The sequence below is a fragment of the Oncorhynchus clarkii genome, chromosome 18 (genome assembly GCF_045791955.1).
Source record: "Oncorhynchus clarkii lewisi isolate Uvic-CL-2024 chromosome 18, UVic_Ocla_1.0, whole genome shotgun sequence".
In the NCBI taxonomy this organism is placed as follows: Eukaryota; Metazoa; Chordata; class Actinopteri; order Salmoniformes; family Salmonidae; genus Oncorhynchus; species Oncorhynchus clarkii.
In genome coordinates this window covers 65,880,494-65,901,057 of record NC_092164.1, presented here as the reverse complement: position 1 = coordinate 65,901,057, position 20,564 = coordinate 65,880,494, and the positions used below count along the sequence as shown (strand labels likewise).

Below are 20,564 nucleotides of genomic sequence, written 5' to 3'. Positions count from 1 at the left end.
CGTTTGGTTTTGGGTTGCTTCTTTTATATCAGTGTTGGGTTTTAATTCCGTTCAATTATCCTCAATAGTTTTCAATTGGGAAAATGTGGAATGTGGAATTGACCCTGACTCTGCTTAATATCATGCTGTACTTTGGACCTCCTTTATGTTGCAAAGACTGCACAGCAGAGTTTGTACACTGTATTTGTTTGATATGCAACTGTTTAAAAATAAATGTATATATCTAAGGAAGAGTCAAAACACCGCTATATATATATATATATATATATCTCTTTCTTTTTTTTTAAATTTCCATTTTAAGCATTCATTGACCAATTTGACGTTCCTCCTCATTCCCACAATATGCAAGTATCCACTCGTATTACGTGCTTTTCAATTTCATTCTACAACGTTGGTTCCAATGTAAAAATGTTTTAACGTTTTCCTGCTGACTGTCTTTGCGAACGTGATCGTTCATGGTTAAGATGTATAGATTCCACTGAAACGGATGTGGAAACGTACTGACACAGGTGGCTGGCTACCAATGATACATTCTCTATTCCGTGTGTCTCTCTGAGAATACATATCTTTAACAAGATTGTAACTCAACTTGGATAGTTTTTTGGTTCAATCAGGTCAAGTAAAACACGTTTAAACAGATTTCTATGCAACCTTGGCATTGTTATCTAGTTGTGTGTCCGTTTGATTTGAGAAGCACTACACTGAGAATGTATTATCAACTCCCTTTGATGTGCACTGGCCTGGGGTGTGTTCACTAGGAACCAAATGTTAGCAAACAGAATATAACGGGGAGGGACCAACCTGAATTTATCCCTATAGAAACTCACATTTTTGTTGCAAAAGGTGTTCCTGTTTGTGAGACTGTTTGTGCTACATGTTGAACCTGAACCTCAGTGGTTAATTGCAAATTCTTCCTTCTATATAAACCGTGTCACAAAACAACTTGCTTATTTTCTCTGTACTGTGTAGTGTTATGTTGACACAACGTGTATATGCTGTGGTGCGGTCAGTGTGTTCCCCATACTCTCTGGGGGGGGGAAGGGAAAACATTCCGTTTTCTGTCCTGAGTTTATTTTCACCATCAGAATTATGTTGGAAAAATGATAGCTTTATTGCAATGAAAGTACATGAATAATTTCTGTAGAGTCTCCTTGTTAGCATCACATGTCTTCCACGTTTTAGTTTGTAGTGTTGGTCTGGCTCTGGGGGCCGTTTGAGTAATGCAATACTTTTCTTTATGACATAAAAGAAATAAATAAAGACTAACTTTCTTGAGCTTCATATTGTGTTTTTAGAGGTTCATCCGTGTTGATTCAGAACCCAAGATGGTTTCTCTTATTTTGGGTTTTTCCCCATTTTTTTTATTTTCCATGTATTTTTCTTACCCTGTATACTTAATGTCTTGCTAATTAAAATATGTACATGTTGTGATTTGGTCATTGGTCTTTATTGATTTTTTTTACCTTTAACTAGGCAAGTCAGTTAAAAACGAATTCTTATTTATAATGACGACTTAACCCAGACGACGCTGGGCCAATTGTGCGCCGTCCTATGGGACTCCCAATCACAGTTGGTTGTGATAAAGTCTGGACTCGAACCAGGATCAGTAGTGACACCGAGATGCAGTGCTGAAAACCACTGAGCCAATACCTTTTAACTTGGCAACAATGTACAATTCGCTGCAGTCTATCGCTGTACAACTTCTTAAACTACCTGTAAGATTTTCTTTACATCCTTAATAGTTTATCCCAGTGAATATCTAAACTGGACACCGGGAGGCACTTTTAGCCTGAGCAAAATGCGCCATTTAGAATGTTCAGGGGTCACTGCTTGACACGGAAGTACTATCGCTCCTTTTCCGCCTTCGCCCCGGCGCCGAACAACACGAGTCTTCATCCTTTCTCGTTTTTGTGGCACATATAACGATTCCACGGATAAAGCGACCAGTGTAAAGCTTCGGCTATGGTGAGTATATCATATTAGAACTGCTTAAATTTGATTAGCCAATATGTGCTGAACTTAAGTGAAATTGTCTAGAATGTCGGCGGTATATGCTAACCAGATAGCTCGATGGTGGCTAACTCGTTAGCATGAAAAGGATGATGCGTTGTCAGTCGAGCTAGCTAATAGTATAATACAAGCTGGCAAGTACATCGAACATGTGGCGCCTTTTTGGTTGATCATTTTATGACGCTGGTCATCCCCAACATTGTCGATGTTAAGCATAATGCTAATAAGTTATTATTTGGTTGTCCCATATGTTTTGATTGCTTCTCCATACAGTCAATGAGCCACCCGTTAGCACATAGCTAGGTAGCTAGTTACTCCCATTCTCAATAGTTTAGAAGATTTAGATACTAGCTAGCTAGCCAGCTATAAACATCCATCTTAGTCTTTTCGGTCTCGTCTCTTTTAAATACTGGTTTAGTTAGCAAGCTGCTAGTACTAGTAAAAAAGCTGGCAATATTAAACTGTCTGTGCAGTTTAACTAACATGTCTTATTCTTGTGCCCTGCAGAAACCCATCTTGCTACAGGGCCATGAGAGGTCTATCACACAGATCAAATACAACCGAGAGGGAGACTTGATATTCTCTGTGGCCAAAGACACGGTAAATAAGAAATTATACACAACACAGAAGAATGCCATGTATGTAGAAAATATATCACTCGTCCACCAGTAAGTTGAACAATTCACATTGTGTGTGTGTGTGTGCGCTTTATTCACAGGTAGCGAACGTGTGGTACTCTGTGAACGGGGAGAGGCTAGGAACTTACAATGGACACACTGGAGCGTTGTGGTGTGTGGACTGTGACTGTATCCTTTTACTCAAGACCTCTTAACAGCCATGCGCACCGTGGTGCAAGTTACCATTTATAATGGCCATCATGTCATATGACCAAGATTTTAAGCCCTTTCCAAAAATGAGAATTTTACAACAAAAATAAAAGGTTTGTCTGAGGATGGTGCTGGACCATCAAAGGGACAGTTTGATGAAAAAGCTTTAAATAAAGGTCTGGGTGATGTTACGTGGGATGTTTCTAGAAGGGTCATTGAGTGTTGGGGGTTTTGATTCGGGTGTATATGATGTTTCTAGAAGGGTCATTGAGTGTTGGGGGTTTTGATTCGGGTGTATATGATGTTTCTAGAAGGGTCATTTTATTTAGTTATTTAACCTTTTATTTAACTAAGCAAGTCAGTTAAAAAAATAATTTCATTTTTACAATGATGGCCTACACCGGCCAAACCGGGGCGACGCTGGGCCAATTGTGCGCCGCCCTATGAGACTTCCAATCAAGGCCAGTTGTGATACAGCCTTGAATTGAACCCGGGTCTGTAGTGACGCCTCTCATTGAGATGCAGTGCCTTACAACTGCTGCGCGAGCCCCATTGGGTGTTGGGATTTTTGTTTCGGTTCCTTGTTATGGGCAACATGAATTTACAAAGGGTTAGGCAATAGGATTGTTGGTTGTCCTTAACTATGCTCTCAGGGGACACCAAGAACGTGCTGACGGGATCGGCAGACAACAGCTGCAGACTATGGGACTGTGAGACTGGTACGTGTGTGTGTGTGTGTTGCAGAGAGAACAAAAGAGAACTCCTTTTGGTGCTTGGATGGGATACCTGTATGTGTGTTAGCGCATGGCTGTATGAGACTGAGGTTTGTTGATCAACTTCCTGGTTTGTGATGCAACTGTGTGTGTGTGATATGACCCCTCCTCTCTCTCTCAGGTAAACAACTAGCCATGTTGAACACCAGCTCGGCTGTGAGGACCTGTGGCTTTGACTTCAGTGGCAACATCATCATGTTCTCTACAGACAAGCAGATGGGCTACCAGTGTTTCCTCAACTACTTCGACCTACGGGACCCCCAGCAGATCGGTAAGTAGTGTACACTTCAGATTAGTATTAAAACAGGATAGAAACTGCTGTTTGCAGGTAAAGGTGAACGCAACATTGTGATAACTTTCCCTTGCCTTCTAATAGGCTTTCTGGGGTGTCCTTTAGATCCGAATGTATATATCTGGTTTCACAGCCATCGGTTGTCTGAGGATGTTTCTTCCTATCTTTCCCACTATCTCCTTACCTCTCTCTCTCGCTCTGTCCATGTCTCTTTCTGTGTCCGTCTCTCGCTCTCTCTGTAGAGGACAACCAGCCATACCTGACGGTGCCCTGCGCTGAGTCTAAGATCACCAGTGCTGTGTGGGGGCCTCTGGGAGAGTTTGTTATTGCTGGTCATGAGAACGGGGAGATCAACCAGTTCAGCGCCAAGGTGCACACACTGACACATTAACACACAACACTGAAGCATGCATGAGAGCACCAGCTGTTCTGGATGATTGTGTGATAATGCTCTCGGTAGTCAATGTGAGCAAGACCTTTAAACAGGTCAACATTCACAAAGCCACAGGGCCAGACGGATTACCAGGAGGTGTACTCAGAGCATGCGCAGACCAACTGCCAAGTGTCTTCACTGTCATTTTCAACCTCTTCCTGACCGAGTCTGTAATACCTGCATGTTTCAAGCAGACAACCATAGTCGAAGGTAATCTGCCTAAATTACTCACTTCGGTAGCCATGAAGTGCTTTGAAAGGCTAGTCATGGCTCACATTAACAGCATCCTCCCGGATACCCTGACTCACTCCCATTCGCATATAAATCCAGAGATGTCGCAATCGCACTCCATACCTCTCTTTCCCACCCGGACAAAAAAAACACCTATGTGAGAATGCTGTTCATTGACTACAGCTCAGCGTTCAACACCATAGTGCCCTCAAAGCGCATCACTAAGCTAAGGACCCTGGGACTAAGAACTCACTCTGCAACTGGATCCTGGACTTCCTGACAGCCCCCCCCAGGAGGTAAAGGTAGGTAACAACACGTCTGCTACGCTGATCCTCAACACGGGGGCCCCTCAGGGGTGCGTGCTTAGTCCCCTCCAGTATTCCCTGTTCGCCCAAGACGGCGTGGCCAAACACGACTCCAACACCATCATTTAAGTTTGCCGACGACACAACAGTGGTAGGCCTGGTCACCGAAAACGATGAGACAGCCTATAGGGAGGTCAGAGAACTGGCAGTGTGGTGCCAGGACTACAACCTCTCCCTCGATGTGAGCAAGACAAAGGAGATGATCATGGACTACAGGAAAATGGGGCCTGTTCGACCTGCCATTAACATCGACTGGTCTTTAGTGGAGTGGGTCAAGAGTTAAGTAGTTTCAAGTTCTTTGTTATCCACATCACCAACAAACTATCATGGTCCAAACACACCAAGACAGTTGTAAAGAGGGCACGACAACACCCTTTCCCCCTCAGGAGACTGAAAAGATTTGGCATGGGTCCCCAGATCCTCAAAGTTCTACAGCTGCACCATCGAGAGCATCCTGACCGGTTGCATCACCGCCAGGTACGGCAACTGCTCGGCATCTGACCGTAAGGCACTACAGAGGGTAAGTGTGTGGGGCCAAGCTTCCCGCCATCCAGGACTTATATACTAGGCGGTGTCAGAAGAAAGCCCCAAAAAAGTGTCAGACTCCTTTCTCTGCTACCGCACGGCAAGCGGTACCCGAGCGCCAAGTCTGGGACCAAAAGGCTCCTTAACAGCTTCTACCCCCCAAGCCATAAGACTGCTGAAGAATTAATCAAATGGCCACCGGACTATTTACATTGGACCCCCCCCTTCATTTTGTTTTGACTCGGTACCCCCTGTATAGAGCCTTGTTATTGTTATTTTATTGTGTTACTTTTTACAATTTTCTTAACTCTTCTTGAACTGTTGTTTATGGCTTGTAAAGTAAAGCATTTCACGGTAAAGTCTACATGTTGTATTCGGCGCGTGTGACTAATAAAGTTTTTTTTAACACTTATTGAAGACAGAGGGGAGAGACGTGGATAATCTAGTACATGCAGGACATCATTATACTGACAGTATTGTCTCTGACGTGTGTTGCAGTCTGGAGAGGTGCTGAAGAAGGTGAAAGAACACAACAAACAGATCAACGACATCCAGACCTCCGTTGATCTGACCATGGTCATCACAGCATCTAAAGACTGCTCCTCTAAGGTATTCAGGGATGACCGCCCAGTGGAGAGATGTTGATGGATGAGAGGTGGAGGTTTAAAGACGAGAGGAAGAGTGATGGACTGGGGCTTCTTAACTAGTTTGAGTTCAACAGCTGACTGCCTAATATAAGTCCTGTCTGACTGACTTGTCTGTCTACCCCACAGCTGTTTGACTCCACAACTCTAGATCACATCAAGTCCTTCAAGACTGAGAGACCTGTCAACTCTGCCGCCATCTCCCCCATCATGGACCACGTAAGACACTCCAGACAACCACTTATGTCAGAGAACATTTCTGCAGCAACTCTTTATCCCAGAGCTGACCTTTAACCCCTGTGTGTGTGTGTTGTAGGTGGTGATGGGAGGAGGTCAAGAGGCCATGGAGGTCACCACCACCTCCACCAGGATCGGCAAGTTCGAGGCCAGGTTCTTCCACGCAGCTTACGAAGAGGAGTTTGGCAGGGTCAAGGGTCACTTCGGACCCATCAACTGTGTGGCGTTCCACCCAGACGGCAAGAGGTAAGGTCCAAAAGGCACTAAAGAATAGAACTTGATTATCCTTCTAAGTGTAACACACAGTCCTCAACCTAAATGTCCCCACTGGCGCTGCTGAATAGCTAGCTTTTTGGTGCCGCGACTGGAAAGACGGTCGTGTTTCCAGGGCAGAGGTTCTGGGTTGGAGCTTTGGTTGTGAGCTGAAACGGGGGGGGAAGCGGTACTTGCTAATAAGCATGCGTTTGTGATGGAAATGAGTTGCCTTGTGATAAGACAAATCTATATTTAAATGGTGATTATTCTTCAGCTCTCGTTGTATGCAAGTGACAGTTTTGGGTTCCATTTTGGAACTCAGTCGTGTAATGTCAACACTATGACCAGCTGTCCAACTCTGACCAGTGTCTCTTGGAAAACAAATCTGTTTTTTGCCTCTCGTCTTCAGCTACTCCAGTGGGGGAGAGGACGGCTATACGAGGATCCATCACTTTGACCCTCAGTACTTTGACTTCGAGCTGGAGGCGTAAACAGAAGACCAGCAGCGATACTCTTGTTTTCTTTTTTTTAAGCTGATAACACCAGACAGGAAACAGGACACCAGGGGTGCATCTCAATACTCTGTAGTTGCCTCCTCTCCTGATCTGACGACGCAGGATAGGGGACAGCAATAATGGTGGTGGATGACTACCAGGAATTGTTTGTTACTTGTTCAGTGGTTTTTAAATCTGTGATGGAGAGAAGCCACTGAAGACGATTGAGATGCACCCCTAGTGGTGGTGGGGGGGGGGGGGGCGGACTTTAGGCCTTTGAGAGTTATTTTGGCTGGTCATCATAAATCACCTGGAATGTTTGGATTGCCACAGCTGACTATATATAGAAAGCAAAATTAATAAAAAACGTACCCTTGGTTTTACCTTCACCACCATTCCAGTGTATCTAAACTGACAAATGCATTTTGAGCTAAATTGATTAGTTTTATTGCAGGGTTTGTCTGTGTACATGTAAAGGGTACTATCCAAACCTGAAAATGGCAATAAACCAGGTTTCCATCCAAGTGAAGTACATGTTGGATCCGTTTTAAGAATTGTGAGAAATACCTTCATGGGGGGCGAATATTGGTTAAAGTTAACATGTGGTCCTCCCACTAACTGCACGCTTTCCCGGCTTGTACTTAATATGAAGCCTATGAACTTGACAGGGCAGCGGTGAGACTGATTCGCCTTTCCAATAAATAGAGGGTCTTGTTCTGATTACATTATCGATGCTTGCTGTTTGACAAATAATCTCAGCTCTTGTCCATACTTAGGATGGAGCCATTAAAACTCATTTAATCAACCACTCCACGCATTTCTTGTGAACAAACTATAGTTTTGGCAAGTCCACTTTGCATGGCACAAGTCATTTCCCACGTACAGATTCATTCCAATGGGTCAGAAGTTGACTGCCTTTTAAACAGCTTGGAAAATTCCAGAAAATGTCATGGCTTTCAAGGCTTCTGATAGGCTAATTGACATTTCAAACATAGACCTCAAGGGAAAAAAATTGTAGACCACAAGTCTGGTTCATCCTTGGGAGCAATTTCCAAATGCCTGAAGGTACCACGTTCATCTGTAAAAACAATAGTACGCAAGTATAAACACCATGGGACCACGCAGCCATCATACCGCTCAGGAAGAAGACGCGTTCTGTCTCCTAGAGATGCAAGTACTTGGTGCAAATCAATCCCAGAACAGCTGAAAATGACCTTGTGAAGATGCTGGAGGAAACAGGTACGCAAGTATCTATATCCAGAGTAAAACGAGTCCTATATCGACATAACCTGAAAGGCCGCTCAACAGGGAAGCAGCCACTGCTCCAAAACCGCCTTAAAAAAGCCAGACTACGGTTTGCAACTTTTCCAGGACATCAGACAGGAAGTTAAAGCTTGGTCGCAAATGGGCAATGACCCCAAGCATACTTCCAAAGTTGTGGCAAAATGGCTTACGGACAACAAAGTCAAGGTATTGGAGTGGCCATCACAAAGCCCTGACCTCAATCCCATAGAAAATGTGTGGGCAGAACTGAAAAGGTGTGTGCGAGCAAGGAGGCCTACAAACCTGACTCAGTTACAACAGCTCTGTCAGGAGGAATGGGCCACAATTCACCCAACTTATTGTGGGAAGTTTGTGGAAGGCTACCCGAATCATTTGACCCAAGTTAAACAATTTTAAGGCAATGTTACCAAATACTATTTGAGTGTATGTAAACTTCTGACCCCTTTGGAATGTGCTGAAATAAATCATTTTCTCTATTCTAACATTTCACATTCTTAAAATAAAGTGGTAATCCTAACTGACCTAAAACAGGGAATGTTTTACTCAGATTAAATGCCAGGAATTGTGATAAATTGAGTTTAAATGTATTTAGCTAAGGTGTATGTAAACTTCCGACTTCAACAGTAGGGTAGCCTGTTTAGAGAGAATGTGGGCAGATTCACGACAAAACCATCTGTAGTTAGACAGAAACCCATTTATTTTTATTCAGTACATGGGCATTTTAACCTCTGAAAGTTGTGCACTGACTTATGGGTAAAGTGCGCATGTCGTTTTTAACCGGGTTTCGGAATATTTGCATGAGAATCTGGTCACCAATTGGATGGAAACCAAGCTAGTGTGAAATTGAGAGTAAATGAAGACATGCGCTGTAGTAAACTAACAAGTGAGAAGTCATTTCCCCCCCACTAGACTTGGATAACCCTAATCTGGTAATCAAATCTCTACAGACAACCAAATGATTGCCTTTATAAATTCTTATAAAAAGAAAAGAGACCTTAAGAAAAACAACCAAGCACAAAATCAATTATTTTTTTCCATTATAAAAACAAGTTACACACATTTGTAAACAACATATTCTCACTTATTACAGTAGAAAATACCAAGGGTCTAAAACATGGTTCCCAACGGTGTAGGGTGAAGTTGCCCCGACACACTGAGGGGAAACCTTACCCTTGAACGTTCAACATACCCGATGACCTTTTAGAAATATAAAACGAGGTAAAAAGAAAGGAGTGTGGAGCGTACAGTCATCTGAGAGAAACCAACCCAGGGAACAGAGTAAAGCAGAATGTATAGTATATAAAACATGAACATCTCTTCATGACAGACTGGCCAGGTGAAATCAGCTGAAAGATATCACTTATTCGGGCTCCCGAATGGCGCTAGGCACTGCATTTCAGTGAAAGAGGCACCACTACAGTCCCCGGTTCAATTCCAGGCTGTATCGGATTCAGCTGCGATCGGGCGGCACACAAATGGCCCAGCGTCATCGGGGTTTCGCCGTCATTGTAAATAAGAATTTGTTCTTACTTGCCTGGTTAAATTAAAATAGATGTCACTTGTTAAATCCACATCGATGAAGGGGAAGAGACAGGTTAAAGAAGGATTTTTAAACCAAGACTAATCTTTTGTCTTGCTCATTCACCCTCAATGTTGCGCGCACACACAATCCAAGTCCCTTTGAACAGGGTACGGTAGTAGGTGACAGGTGCACCGGTTTGAGTCAAGAACTGCAACGCTGGTTTTCACGCTCAACAGTTTCCTGTCAAGAAACATCCAGCAAGCAAAGCACATCCAGCCAACTTGACACAACTGTGGGAAGCATTGGAGTCGACATGGGCCAGCATCCCTGTGGAAGGCTTTCAACACCTTGTCGAGTCCATGTCCCAGTGAATTGAGGCCGTTCTGAGGGCGAAAGGACAGTGGGTGAAACTCAGCATTAGGAAAGTGTGCTTAAAAAGGCTGCACTATGCAGAAATCTCTCTGCCATTTCCTGGTTGTTAAAATTCGAATAGTTTGTCTAATTTCAGTTTGACAAAACATGTATATTGAACCATCTCTTCCATAATAAATAAACTAATTGTATTGTCAGCTGTTTGAAGCTGGTTTATAAAAACAAAGTGCTGCAAAACTAAACTTAAAAAGGGAAGCATAAAAATAAGACAGAACAGATCTACTTCCTTTCAATTAAAAATGACAGATCTATAAACACAGACACACACACACACACACAGACCAATTGGGTCAGGTCACCCAAAAAGTTACATATAGCAGCCGTAAAAATGTTTTGTTGATCCATGATTCAGTAGAACTTCCTGTAGAACTTCCTGTAGAATAGGGTCTGGTGACTGTTGTTCAAAAAGGGGGAATGTCTGCAGTGGAAAAGTGGGTTTCATTTTTCAACTCTTGAGTTCTTGGATCAGTCCAGATGTACAGGTGATCAGGGCTTTCACTGATGTTACCTCAGGGGGGGGATTGGCTTTCACTGATGTTACCTCAGGGGGGGGATTGGCTTTCACTGATGTTACCTCAGGGGGGGATTGGCTTTCACTGATGTTACCTCAGGGGGGGATTGGCTTTCACTGATGTTACCTCAGGGGGGGGATTGGCTTTCACTGATGTTACCTCAGGGGGGGGATTGGCTTTCACTGATGTTACCTCAGGGGGGGATTGGCTTTCACTGATGTTACTTCAGGGGGGGATTGGCTTTCACTGATGTTACCTCAGGGGGGGGATTGGCTTTCACTGATGTTACCTCAGGGGGGGATTGGCTTTCACTGATGTTACCTCAGGGGGGGGATTGGCTTTCACTGATGTTACCTCAGGGGGGGATTGGCTTTCACTGATGTTACTTCAGGGGGGGATTGGCTTTCACTGATGTTACCTCAGGGGGGGATTGGCTTTCACTGATGTTACTTCAGGGGGGGATTGGCTTTCACTGATGTTACCTCAGGGGGGGGATTGGCTTTCACTGATGTTACCTCAGGGGGGGATTGGCTTTCATTGATGTTACCTCAGGGGGGGATTGGCTTTCACTGATGTTACCTCAGGGGGGGATTGGCTTTCACTGATGTTACCTCAGGGTGGGATTGGCTTTCACTGATGTTACCTCAGCCTTAATCGACGTCCTTGATGCCCGGGGAACAGTGGGTTAACTGCCTTGCTCAGGGGCAGAATGACAGATTTTTTTTACCTTGTCGGCTCGGGGATTCGATCCAGCAACCTTTCGTACAACTAGGTATCCCCCTTTCCCCTCAACACCACCTGAGAATCTAAAGCAGGCTCCCCACAACAGGCTCCCCACAACAGGCTCCCCACAACAGGCTCCACTACTGCTTCAGATTCTCACGTGGTTCAGGGAAGAAAATAATTTTGAAAACACCTTGCATTTCAACACTGACAAAAAACCAAAAGATTTGACCGCGTATGAGGAAATACTAACACAGCATTAAGAGAATAATTTTACACACACACACACACACACACACACACACACAACTGGAAACTCATATCTGATGCTTCAACATGTCTTAGCTTCTTCTTTTGGCCTGGTGGTGAAATGAAGAAACATTAGTTAAATGGGCCTAGACTGGACACACAAGACTGGACAAGACTGGACACACAAGACTGGACAAGACTGGACACACAAGACTGGACAAGACTGGACACACAAGACTGGACACACACAAGACTGGACACACACAAGACTGGACACACACAAGACTGGACACACACAAGACTGGACACACACAAGACTGGACACACACAAGACTGGACACACACAAGACTGGACACACACAAGACTGGACACACACAAGACTGGACACACACAAGACTGGACACACACAAGACTGGACAAGACTGGACAAGACTGGACAAGACTGGACAAGACTGGACACACACAAGACTGGACACACACAAGACTGGACACACACAAGACTGGACACACACAAGACTGGACAAGACTGGACAAGACTGGACACACACAAGACTGGACACACACAAGACTGGACACACACAAGACTGGACACACACAAGACTGGACACACACAAGACTGGACACACAAGACTGGACACACACAAGACTGGACACACACAAGACTGGACACACACAAGACTGGACACACACAAGACTGGACACACACAAGACTGGACACACACAAGACTGGACACACACAAGACTGGACACACACAAGACTGGACAAGACTGGACAAGACTGGACACACACAAGACTGGACACACACAAGACTGGACACACACAAGACTGGACACACACAAGACTGGACAAGACTGGACACACACAAGACTGGACAAGACTGGACACACACAAGACTGGACACACACAAGACTGGACACACACAAGACTGGACACACACAAGACTGGACAAGACTGGACACACACAAGACTGGACACACACAAGACTGGACACACACAAGACTGGACACACACAAGACTGGACAAGACTGGACACACACAAGACTGGACACACACAAGACTGGACAAGACTGGACACACACAAGACTGGACACACACAAGACTGGACAAGACTGGACACACACAAGACTGGACACACACAAGACTGGACAAGACTGGACACACACAAGACTGGACACACACAAGACTGGACACACACAAGACTGGACACACACAAGACTGGACAAGACTGGACACACACAAGACTGGACAAGACTGGACACACACAAGACTGGACACACACAAGACTGGACAAGACTGGACACACACAAGACTGGACAAGACTGGACACACACAAGACTGGACACACACAAGACTGGACAAGACTGGACACACACAAGACTGGACAAGACTGGACACACACAAGACTGGACAAGACTGGACACACACAAGACTGGACAAGACTGGACACACACAAGACTGGACAAGACTGGACACACACAAGACTGGACACACACAAGACTGGACACACACAAGACTGGACACACACAAGACTGGACACACACGACTGGACACACACAAGACTGGACACACACAAGACTGGACACACACAAGACTGGACACACACAAGACTGGACACACACAAGACTGGACACACAAGACTGGACACACAAGACTGGACACACAAGACTGGACACACAAGACTGGACAAGACTGGACACACACAAGACTGGACACACACAAGACTGGACACACACAAGACTGGACACACACAAGACTGGACACACACAAGACTGGACAAGACTGGACACACACAAGACTGGACAAGACTGGACACACACAAGACTGGACAAGACTGGACACACACAAGACTGGACAAGACTGGACACACACAAGACTGGACAAGACTGGACACACACAAGACTGGACAAGACTGGACACACACAAGACTGGACAAGACTGGACACACACAAGACTGGACACACACAAGACTGGACACACACAAGACTGGACACACACAAGACTGGACACACACGACTGGACACACACAAGACTGGACACACACAAGACTGGACACACACAAGACTGGACACACACAAGACTGGACACACAAGACTGGACACACAAGACTGGACACACACAAGACTGGACACACACAAGACTGGACACACACAAGACTGGACACACACAAGACTGGACACACACAAGACTGGACACACAAGACTGGACATGGACACACAAGACTGGACACACAAGACTGGACAAGACTGGACAAGACTGGACACACACAAGACTGGACACACACAAGACTGGACACACACAAGACTGGACAAGACTGGACACACAAGACTGGACAAGACTGGACACACAAGACTGGACACACACAAGACTGGACACACACAAGACTGGACACGGACACACAAGACTGGACACACACAAGACATATTCCTAGATGTTATATTTAATGTGGTCACTACTCACCCTGTTGTGTCCATCTTCTCTTCAGCGTCTTTATCCTCGTCTTTCACTTCTGGGGAAAACAAAGAGAACGTTGACCAGGCGTTACTCCCCCCAGTGTCCTGGGCCAGTCACGGAGGCGTTACTCCCCCAGTGTCCTGGGCCAGTCACGGAGGCGTTACTCCCCCAGTGTCCTGGGCCAGTCACGGAGGCGTTACTCCCCCAGTGTCCTGGGCCAGTCACGGAGGCGTTACTCCCCCAGTGTCCTGGGCCAGTCACGGAGGCGTTACTCCCCCAGTGTCCTGGGCCAGTCACGGAGGCGTTACTCCCCCAGTGTCCTGGGCCAGTCACGGAGGCGTTACTCCCCCAGTGTCCTGGGCCAGTCACGGAGGCGTTACTCCCCCAGTGTCCTGGGCCAGTCACGGAGGCGTTACGCCCCCCCAGTGTCCTGGGCCAGTCACGGAGGCGTTACGCCCCCCCAGTGTCCTGGGCCAGTCACGGAGGCGTTACGCCCCCCCAGTGTCCTGGGCCAGTCACGGAGGCGTTACGCCCCCAGTGTCCTGGGCCAGTCACGGAGGCGTTACGCCCCCAGTGTCCTGGGCCAGTCACGGAGGCGTTACGCCCCCCCAGTGTCCTGGGCCAGTCACGGAGGCGTTACTCCCCCAGTGTCCTGGGCCAGTCACGGAGGCGTTACTCCCTCAGTGTCCTGGGCCAGTCACGGAGGCGTTACGCCCCCCCAGTGTCCTGGGCCAGTCACGGAGGCGTTACTCCCCCAGTGTCCTGGGCCAGTCACGGAGGCGTTACGCCCCCCAGTGTCCTGGGCCAGTCACCGGAGGCGTTACGCCCCCCCGTGTCCTGGGCCAGTCACCGGAGGCGTTACGCCCCCCCAGTGTCCTGGGCCAGTCACCGGAGGCGTTACGCCCCCCAGTGTCCTGGGCCAGTCACCGGAGGCGTTACGTCCCCCAGTGTCCTGGGCCAGTCACCGGAGGCGTTACGTCCCCCAGTGTCCTGGGCCAGTCACCGGAGGCGTTACGCCCCCCAGTGTCCTGGGCCAGTCACGGAGGCGTTATGGCCCCCAGTGTCAGTCACGGAGGCGTTATGGCCAGTGTCAGTCACGGAGGCGTTATGGCCAGTGTCAGTCACGGAGGCGTTATGGCCAGTGTCAGTCACGGAGGCGTTATGGCCAGTGTCAGTCACGGAGGCGTTACTCCCCCAGTGTCAGTCACAGAGGCGTTACTCCCCCAGTGTCCTGGGCCAGTCACGGAGGCGTTATGGCCAGTGTCAGTCACGGAGGTGTGTGAGGTTTACTTTACCTTTCTTCTCCTCAGTCTCCTCTTTCTCCTCCTCAGTCTTGACTCGTTTGGTCTTCTTATGGTTGGCAGCGTTCCTCCTTCCCCCTCCTCCCTGTCCCTCATCCTCAGAGTCAGAGAACTCCTCTTCACAGGCTATCCTCTTATCATGGGCCCTGACTGAAACAAAACCATCCTCTTATCATGGGCCCTGACTGAAACAAAACCATCCTCTTATCATGGGCCCTGACTGAAACAAAACCATCCTGTTATCATGGGCCCTGACTGAAACAAAACCCTCTTATCATGGGCCCTGACTGAAACAAAACCCTCTTATCATGGGCCCTGACTGAAACAAAACCATCCTCTTATCATGGGCCCTGACTGAAACAAAACCCTCTTATCATGGGCCCTGACTGAAACAAAACCATCCTCTGATCATGGGCCCTGACTGAAACAAAACCATCCTCTGATCATGGGCCCTGACTGAAACAAAACCATCCTCTGATCATGGGCCCTGACTGAAACAAAACCATCCTCTTATCATGGGCCCTGACTGAAACAAAACCCTCTTATCATGGGCCCTGACTGAAACAAAATCATCCTCTTATCATGGGCCCTGACTGAAACAAAACCATCCTCTTATCATGGGCCCTGACTGAAACAAAACCATCCTCTTATCATGGGCCCTGACTGAAACAAAACCATCCTCTGATCATGGGCCCTGACTGAAACAAAACCATCCTCTGATCATGGGCCCTGACTGAAACAAAACCATCCTCTGATCATGGGCCCTGACTGAAACAAAACTTACTGGAGATGCGTTTGTCAGGGTCCTCGTCCTCCTCATCTCCAGAGTCCGGGTGTGGAGCGTCTTCTGGGATGGCCTGTATCTGGACCCCCGGGGCGTGGGGCAGCATACGCAGGTTCTCAAACAACCTCTGTCTGGGGAGGGAGAGAGACGTTAGTGTCTGTACCACAGTATGACTGTCTGTATATATACACACACACACACACACACATCTATCTTTGTAACTTACTTGATCTTCTCCAGGTAATCATTGGTGTTCTGGTTGGTCATGTTAGACGGGCTGATGTGGAGCTTGAAGTCAGGACCAAAGTACTCAAAGTAGTCGTTGTATGGCAGCTCTGATTGGACGAGAGAGATCATCAAGGTTGTTGTAATAAAACAACCTACCAGGTTACATCAAAGTAATACATGAACAGAATGTGTGTGTGTGTGTGTGTGTGTCGTTAGGTATGGTGCTGTGTGTGTGTGTGTGTGTGTGTGTGTGTGTCGTTAGGTATGGTGCTGTGTGTGTGTGTGTGTGTGTGTGTCGTTAGGTATGGTGCTGTGTGTGTGTGTGTGTGTGTGTGTGTCGTTAGGTATGGTGCTGTGTGTGTGTGTGTGTGTGTGTGTGTGTGTGTGTGTGTGTACCGTTAGGTATGGTGCTGTGTGTGTGTGTGTGTGTGTGTCGTTAGGTATGGTGGTGTGTGTGTACCGTTAGGTATGATTGTGTGTGTGTGTGTGTGTGTGTGTACCGTTAGGTATGATTGTGTGTGTGTGTGTGTGTGTGCCGTTAGGTATGATTGTGTGTGTGTGTGCCGTTAGGTATGATGGTGTGTGTGTGTGCCGTTAGGTATAATGCTGTGTGTGGGTGTGTTTACCATTAGGTATGATGCTGTGTGTGTGTGTGTGTGTGTGTGTGTGTGTGTGTGTGTGTGTGTGTGTGTGTGTGTACCGTTCGGTATAATGCTGTGTGTGTGTGTGTGTGTGTGTGTGTGTGTGTGTGTGTACCGTTAGGTATGATGGTGTGTGTGTGTGTGTACCGTTAGGTATGATGGTGTGTGTGTGTGTGTGTGTGTGTACCGTTAGGTATGATGGTGTGTGTGTGTGTGTGTGTGTACCGTTAGGTATGATGGTGTGTGTGTGTGTACTGTTAGGTATGATGGTGTGTGTGTGTGTGTGTGTGTACCGTTAGGTATGATGGTGTGTGTGTGTGTGTGTGTGTGTGTACCGTTAGGTATGATGGTGTGTGTGTGTGTGTGTGTGTGTGTGTGTATACCGTTAGGTATGATGGTGTGTGTGTGTGTGTGTGTGTGTGTGTGTGTGTGTACCGTTAGGTATGATGGTGTGTGTGTGTGTGTGTGTACCGTTAGGTATGATGGTGTGTGTGTGTGTGTACCGTTAGGTATGATGGTGTGTGTGTGTGTGTGTGTGTGTACCGTTAGGTATGATGGTGTGTGTGTGTGTGTTTGTACCGTTAGGTATGATGGTGTGTGTGTGTGTGTGTGTGTGTGTACCGTTAGGTATGATGGTGTGTGTTTACCATTAGGTATAATGCTGTGTGTGTGTGTGTTTACCATTAGGTATGATGCTGTGTGTGTGTGTGTGTGTGTGTGTGTGTACCGTTAGGTATGATGGTGTGTGTGTGTGTGTACCGTTAGGTATGATGGTGTGTGTGTGTGTGTGTACCGTTAGGTATGATGGTGTGTGTGTGTGTGTGTGTGTACCGTTAGGTATGATGGTGTGTGTGTGTGTGTGTGTGTGCCGTTAGGTATGATGGTGTGTGTGTGTGTGTGTGTGTGTGTGTGTGTGTGTGTGTGTGTGTGTGGACCGTTAGGTATAATGCTGTGTGTGTGTGTACCGTTCGGTATAATGCTGTGTGTGTGTGTACCGTTCGGTATAATGCTGTGTGTGTGTGTACCGTTAGGTATGATGGTGTGTGTGTACCGTTAGGTATGATGGTGTGTGTGTGTGTGTGTACCGTTAGGTATGATGGTGTGTGTGTGTGTGTGTGTGTGTGTGTGTGTACCGTTAGGTATAATGCTGTGTGTGTGTGTACCGTTCGGTATAATGCTGTGTGTGTGTGTGTGTACCGTTCGGTATAATGCTGTGTGTGTGTGTGTACCGTTAGGTATGATGCTGTCCAGAGCCACAGCGGTCTCGTAGGTCCAGCAGCGGGCCACGTTACGGATGGTATAACCTCCACCTCCCAACATCAACAGAGGCAGGTTGAAACTCTTCATGTACTCAACACACTTAGCATGACCTGAAACACAGCGCCTTAACAAATGATTCATACCCTTCGACATATTCCTCATTTTGTTGCGTTTCTCACCCATCCCCACACAACCCCATAACAAAAGTGAAAACATGTTTTCAAATGTTCTGAGAATGAAATCTCATTTACAAAAATCACTCACACCCCTGAATCAATACATGTTAGAATCACCTTGGGCAGTGATTAGAGCTTGTGAGGCATTCTGGGTAAATCTCTAAGAGCTTTCCACACCTGGATTGTACAATTTTCAAGCTCTTGTACAGTCTTCAAGCTCTGCTGTCAAGTTGATCGTTGATCATTACTCGACAGACATTTTCAAGCCGATTTCAGTTTAAACTGGAACTAAAGCCATTCAGGAACATTCAATGTCTTGGGAAGCTACTCCAGTGTGTATTCGGCCTTCTGTTTTAGGTTATTGTCCTGCTGAAAGGCACAGCGCATTCAGTAATGTGTATTCATACCTTAACTTTTCCCACATTACAGCCTTATTAGAAAATGTATTCAATCGTTGTTGTTTTTTTGTTGTTGTCAATCTACACACAATAGTCCATTATGACCTTCAGGCAAACTCCAAACACACAGGCTGTCTACGTGCCTTTTACCCGAGCTAAATTAAAAAGTCTCATAGCAAAGGGTCTGACTACTTCATGTAAATAAGGTATCCGTTTTTTTATTTTTAATAAATTTGCTACATTTGTCTAAAAACCTGTTTTCGTTTGGTCATTATGGGGTATTGTGTGTAGATTGACGGGGGTTGTTTTTAAAAAAAATCAATTTTAGAATAAGGCTGTAACGTAACAAAATGTGGAAAATAGTGAAGGGGTCTGAATACTTTTCCCAAAATGCAGTGTACATTGTCTCCCAGCAGACAAACAGGGTTTTCCTCCAAGACGTTTGCCTGTCATTTGGCTGACCAACAAACGGTCATCTAAAAATCCCACGACCGTCAGAGCCCTGAAGACAGCCCTCCTTCAGGTGTGTTACCTTAGACTGGGCTGTTTCAACCTGAGAGAGTCCTAGCAACACACACACACTGAAGACAGCCCTCCTTCAGGTGTGTTACCTTAGACTGGGCTGTTTCAACCTGAGAGAGTCCTAGCAACACACACACACTGAAGACAGCCCTCCTTCAGGTGTGTTACCTTAGACTGGGCTGTTTCAACCTGAGAGAGTCCTAGCAACACACACACACTGAAGACAGCCCTCCTTCAGGTGCGTTACCTTTGATGGTGAGGTTGAAACAGCCCAGTCTGTCTCCTGAGAGAGAGTCGGCTCCACACTGTAACACGACTGCACTGGGCTGGAACATCTCCATCACTTTAGCCATCACCTAGCAACACAAAAAAAAAAAAAAAAAAGAGAAGTGTATAGAAAGTGAGAAACACACAAACATATCACCTAGCAACACACACACACACTGATTACAACACACAAAAATATCACCTAGCAACACACACACACACTGATTACAACACACAAACATATCACCTAGCAACACACACACACACTGATTACAACACACAAAAATATCACCTAGCAACACACACACACACTGATTACAACACACAAAAATATCACCTAGCAACACACACACACACTGATTACAACACACAAAAATATCACCTAGCAACACACACACACACTGATTACAACACACAAAAATATCACCTAGCAACACACACACACACTGATTACAACACACAAAAATATCACCTAGCAACACACACACACACTGATTACAACACACAAAAATATCACCTAGCAACACACACACGCACACACTGATTACAACACACAAAAATATCACCTAGCAACACACACACGCACACACTGATTACAACACACAAAAATATCACCTAGCAACACACACACGCACACACTGATTACAACACACAAAAATATCACCTAGCAACACACACACACACACTGATTACAACACACAAAAATATCACCTAGCAACACACACA

The 20,564-nt window shown here is 46.2% G+C and overlaps 2 protein-coding genes across 2 annotated transcripts in view; one reads left to right on the top strand and one right to left on the bottom strand.

Annotated features, from left to right (window-relative positions):
* Positions 1–1,599: 1,599 nt before the first annotated feature.
* On the top strand, positions 1,600–7,891 carry LOC139373863 (eukaryotic translation initiation factor 3, subunit I). The gene is made up of 10 exons (XM_071114951.1): positions 1,600–1,965; positions 2,518–2,610; positions 2,729–2,816; positions 3,491–3,556; positions 3,732–3,881; positions 4,145–4,272; positions 5,955–6,065; positions 6,230–6,319; positions 6,417–6,583; positions 7,002–7,891. Exons 1-10 carry the CDS (start codon positions 1,963–1,965, stop codon positions 7,081–7,083), a joined length of 978 nt encoding a protein of 325 aa, XP_070971052.1. The 5' UTR covers positions 1,600–1,962; the 3' UTR covers positions 7,084–7,891.
* Positions 7,892–9,044: 1,153 nt separating this feature from the next.
* LOC139373862 (probable histone deacetylase 1-B) overlaps positions 9,045–20,564 on the bottom strand; it is an 18,587-nt gene continuing 7,067 nt past the window's right edge. Inside the window, exons 8-14 of the mRNA XM_071114950.1 lie at positions 19,819–19,927; positions 18,445–18,585; positions 16,573–16,681; positions 16,347–16,477; positions 15,557–15,712; positions 14,268–14,316; positions 9,045–11,918 (exon numbers count right to left, since the gene is read on the bottom strand). Coding sequence (XP_070971051.1) covers positions 11,891–11,918; positions 14,268–14,316; positions 15,557–15,712; positions 16,347–16,477; positions 16,573–16,681; positions 18,445–18,585; positions 19,819–19,927 — 723 coding nt within the window. The 3' untranslated portion in view covers positions 9,045–11,890. The remainder of the gene's footprint in view (positions 11,919–14,267; positions 14,317–15,556; positions 15,713–16,346; positions 16,478–16,572; positions 16,682–18,444; positions 18,586–19,818; positions 19,928–20,564) is intronic.

Bases quoted from the DNA above. Each gene is read 5' to 3' on its own strand.
- LOC139373863 (XM_071114951.1), top strand. The intron at 3,557-3,731 runs GTACGTGTGTGT...TCTCTCTCTCAG, and splicing joins ACTATGGGACTGTGAGACTG to GTAAACAACTAGCCATGTTG. The intron at 6,066-6,229 runs GTATTCAGGGAT...TCTACCCCACAG, and splicing joins CTAAAGACTGCTCCTCTAAG to CTGTTTGACTCCACAACTCT.